We start from the raw sequence: 4,351 nt of genomic DNA, 5'->3' as shown, positions 1-4,351 counted from the left end.
TCCATTCACACAACTATGGACGGCTGCCACTGAAACCGACAGCTATCTTCTCAGTACTTTTGCACGTGCACACTGTCAGACACAAAAGACCTGGATGTTTGTGTGCATGCTTTATACAGACAAGTACAGTCAACGCGTCTCTAAATAGGACACCTGTTAAACAAATACCTTTCTGCTTTCCTGTGTAGCCTATGTACTGTGATATTTTAGAAATAGAGGCCGCACACTCGTAAACTCGACCACGCGCCTTTATTAATAAACATGAAGATCCTTGCAGGCAGTTCTAGCTCGTATGGCTCCCTGGGCGACCCGATTTAGCACAAACCAGAATAAAATGCAACAATATGTATGTGAAACTATATATTCACAGTATTATGGATGAATTGTAGTTTGTATTTGGTACCATTTGTTAGCATTTCATAGTGTGACTGATTGTACTAATTGCATTAGTACTGTACAACCTTAGAGGTGCGCTATTTGATAGATTCCCCCTCTCCCCCTACCTCGGGCTTCCAGTGGGGAGTCCTCTGGTTAACCCCCATCTCGTACTTCTGAGTGGGAGACCCACATCATTGACGTGATGCGCAAATGAGCGATAGAAAACCGATCGCGCAAATGTCACCATTACGATTTTTTTTTTGTGCATTGTCTCGTGCTGCCCCGGGATGTCGCCTTGGTTGGCTGCCCATGTCGTCTAGACCTAAATCCGCCACTGCTTGCAGGATCGAAATGTTGTGGGTTTATTCATACGGGTACGTGGTGGAGTTAACGAGTGTGCGGGCTGTATTACTTTTAGAACGATTTTTTCCGGACCTGCACCCCACTATAGGATGTGCGTTTGATCACACTTTACCTGTCGATGTTTTAGATTCTCCTTGCAGATGTGCAAATAGCATCTGTGTGCACGTGGTCATTATATTCTTCTTTTTTTTCCTTATACTTAGGCCCAAATAACTGGTTTCTATTGGGGATCAATTTTTATACTATAATCTCATTCACCATTTTTCCCCACGTGTTTTGGGTATTATTAAATGTCATATAGCTGGTCAATTACTAGCGCCCCATTCCCTCTACAGTAGCTATTAAGGCTTATTATGTATACGAAATGATGTTTTGTTAAGAACTGACCCACCTGTTTGTTGCACGGGGCATTCTTTTTTGGCCAGTTTTTCTCCACAATTTCGTGGCATCCAATTGGTGGTTGCAGTCTATTTCTCCTTGTGTTTGGCTCGCGGATCCACGTGAAAGGAGGCAGGGTGCCGAGAGAGCCTGCTGTTGCCACTAGCCAATCAGCATCGACCATGTCTTTGGCACTATAAAATCCAACGGGCTTTCACATCTTGCAGTATTCACAGTCAGCTCCGAGTTGGAAGGAACAGCGGACAAGAGATTTTCTGAAGCTGCTATTAAGGGCTTACTTTAGGTATTTACAAACAATTTTACGAAACATTGTTTGACAGGGCTGAATAACATTTTTTGCATCATATTGAAAACTGAACGAGGATTTAGTCAAAATGCGTCTGATCCAGAACATGTCAACCATCGCGGAGTTTGCGACCCCAGAGTGCCGGTCCAACGGGAACATCAAAATAGCGGTGATCGGGGGCAGCGGAGTTGGCAAAACAGGTACATTGAAAAATCAGTTGGACTTATCTACAGTTTTTCGTTTTACTGTTTGAACTTGTTCGTTTATGATAACTACATTTGAGAAATGTATTTGTAAATTCATAAGACTATTTGATTAATGTTATGGTCGTCTTCTCTTCCAGCTCTGGTAGTAAGATTTCTAACAAGGCGCTTCATCGGGGACTACGAGAGAAACGCAGGAAACCTTTATTCAAGAGAGGTCCAGGTGGACGGAGGAGAGCAAGTAGCCATCCAAGTCCAGGACACGCCGGGTGTTGATGTAAGTTCACCATCTGCCTTTTGCTACACAAACTAAATCCGATCACAGCTTCAAATTGAGCGCTCGAGACGTGTGCTTGTGAGTGACTACAAACCAACGCCATTTAGGCTAGTCTTCTATTTAGGCTAGCCTCTGATCAGTGTCGGGTTTTTGGTGTGAGGTTTTAGGAATAGATCATGATTTAATCCTACCATGAATCAGTATCTACAGTTGTTATATTACTATAGTAGGCTATGAGAAGTCTGCGCTTTCTGTGTAGAGTTCTTCCCTCCCTGGTCTGGGCTTTGGTCCAAACCAGCAGGTTTTTTTTTATTACTGAAGTCCAGAGACTTGTAGTCTAGCCATCTAATTTCCCATTTCTATTCAGTGGATGTCTGAGCCAGGGGTAAATGATACCCCACTCCTGGCTCCTCAATCAACCTCACCTAGGTCCCCTTCACTCACTCAGCAGCCACAGGAGGGAGTAGGCTCGGGGCATGAGAGGAGTTAAGTTACTCCCACTGGCCGACTAGACTACAGCACTCTATTCAGTAGAACAGACCTGTTGCATAAAGATGGGAATATTTGATCTGGATTCAATTTAAATCTCATAGCTGTCTAGGGTGGATTATATAACGTTCATCAAATGGGCTCCAATGCAACAGTTCTCTAACTATGATCTCCTCGTTTTTCTCCTCAGCTGACCGGTAACGGCCTCAGCATCCCTGATCATGTGACCTGCTCCATCCAATGGGCCGACGCCGTGGTGCTGGTCTACTCTGTGACCGACCGCCATAGCTTTGATCTGATTGGCCAGTTGCACCAGCTGGTGGCCCGAGCGGGTAGGGCCAACGTGCCACCCGTCATCCTGCTGGCCAATAAGGCGGACCTGCTGCACATGAGGCGGGTGGATGCCGAACAGGGCCCCCTGCTGGCGGCAGCGCTGGGCTGCTCCTTCTACGAGGTGTCAGCCAGCGAAGACTACAGCCAGGTACATGGGGCCTTCCACAGGCTGTGCTGCCACATGGCCAAACAGCAGCCCACAGCCTCTATGTCCTCCCACACCACCCCCAGCGGAGTGGCTGAGAAGAAGGGACGCTCACCCCTTATCCCCAGGCCCAAGTCCCCCAACATGCAGGACCTGAAGAGGCGCTTCAAGCAGGCCCTGTCTGCTAAAGTCAGGACTGTCACCTCTGTGTGAGAAGGACTTGGGTTCGTCTCCTACACAATGTGGTCCAGAGTGGCTGCTGAAAATAAATGAAATGAGAAAAGAGGGCAGAGAAGATTCCTGTGCCTTGTTTGGGACTTCTCAATATGGCTGGAGCAGCCTGACTTACGATGAGCAGCAGAGACAAAATGGAGGCTCAACTCTGACCCCATGTTCACTCTGACAGCGGAAATGACCTGTGGGGCGGACCGGTGTCAGCCTGTTTTGTCACCGTCACTCCTGTCCTGCCTGAGACTGTTCACTGGGGTCTGCTATGAGACAGCAGCTGGGAGGTGTTGGTATGTCAGCCCACCAGAAGAGACAAAGGGGGAAGCTGTCCATGCGCTGAATGAAGGCCAGATACTTCAGATGAAAGTGTGAACACAATCTCATATCTTCTCCTGGCAACAAAAGCCTTGAAGGACACTGCACAGAATGTATACATTTTTTTTTTTTTTAAGCTGGCACCTATTGTGTTTGAGTTTCTTTATTCAGGCTGCCACTCTGCTTGGCAATGCTGAGAGAACACTCTGTCAGACACGCCAAACACTTGAGTCGGTGCTACAGTGTTGTCCCTGTTCCATTTCTCGTCTGTCATTATCTCCAGTTCCCCCGTGCATTCCTTGTACAGCAGGCAAAACCATCATTTTTGCACATCATGGTAGTGAACGATGTGACGACGGCATGGCCACTGCGGGGCAGCATAGATTGGACACTGGGGTGTTGGGTATCTGTGATGCACTTTAAGAAAGCCAAATGGCTTACTGGTATTTATTTGTTTACATTTTTGAAAATAAAATGATTGAATTCATGACGACTCTTGTCTTCGACTATGACCTCTTGTTTGAGAAATACACTGACAATACTTTTATACGGGGCAGGTATGAACCAGGTACACACAGACGTGTGCATACACTATTTGCAATGAAGCGTGATAAGACGCTGCTATTTTTGAACACTTAACAGACCAGGCTCGTCCTCAAAGGGGCTGTTCCTAAACCTGGGATAAAAGACCACAGAGAATTCCGATTCTGAACCTCATGAGAATAATGGTTGATCAATGACTGCGGCTCCACAGAATTAGCATTATACCCAATTTTCTAAGTGGGAGGAAGGCTTTTAATCAAGTAGAATCCATGGCATGTTCTATTCTACCACAGCAGTGGGTGTAGAATGCACAAAAACCAGTGTGACGGCTGTTTGACTCATCCATAGATACAGATCTTTAGAGGCCTTGATTTTAAAGGGCAATTACACCA

General features: G+C 46.3%; 1 protein-coding gene across 1 annotated transcript; it reads left to right on the top strand.

Annotated features, from left to right (window-relative positions):
- The first annotated feature begins 1,347 nt into the window (after window positions 1–1,347).
- Window positions 1,348–3,903, top strand: LOC118359038 (ras-like protein family member 11B). The gene is made up of 3 exons (XM_035737212.2): window positions 1,348–1,626; window positions 1,770–1,906; window positions 2,586–3,903. Exons 1-3 carry the CDS (start codon window positions 1,515–1,517, stop codon window positions 3,084–3,086), a joined length of 750 nt encoding a protein of 249 aa, XP_035593105.1. The 5' UTR covers window positions 1,348–1,514; the 3' UTR covers window positions 3,087–3,903.
- The last annotated feature ends 448 nt before the right edge of the window (window positions 3,904–4,351 follow it).

The sequence above is a fragment of the Oncorhynchus keta genome, chromosome 26 (assembly GCF_023373465.1).
Source record: "Oncorhynchus keta strain PuntledgeMale-10-30-2019 chromosome 26, Oket_V2, whole genome shotgun sequence".
NCBI lineage: Eukaryota > Metazoa > Chordata > Actinopteri > Salmoniformes > Salmonidae > Oncorhynchus > Oncorhynchus keta.
This window is presented reverse-complemented; position numbering and strand designations above follow the sequence as displayed.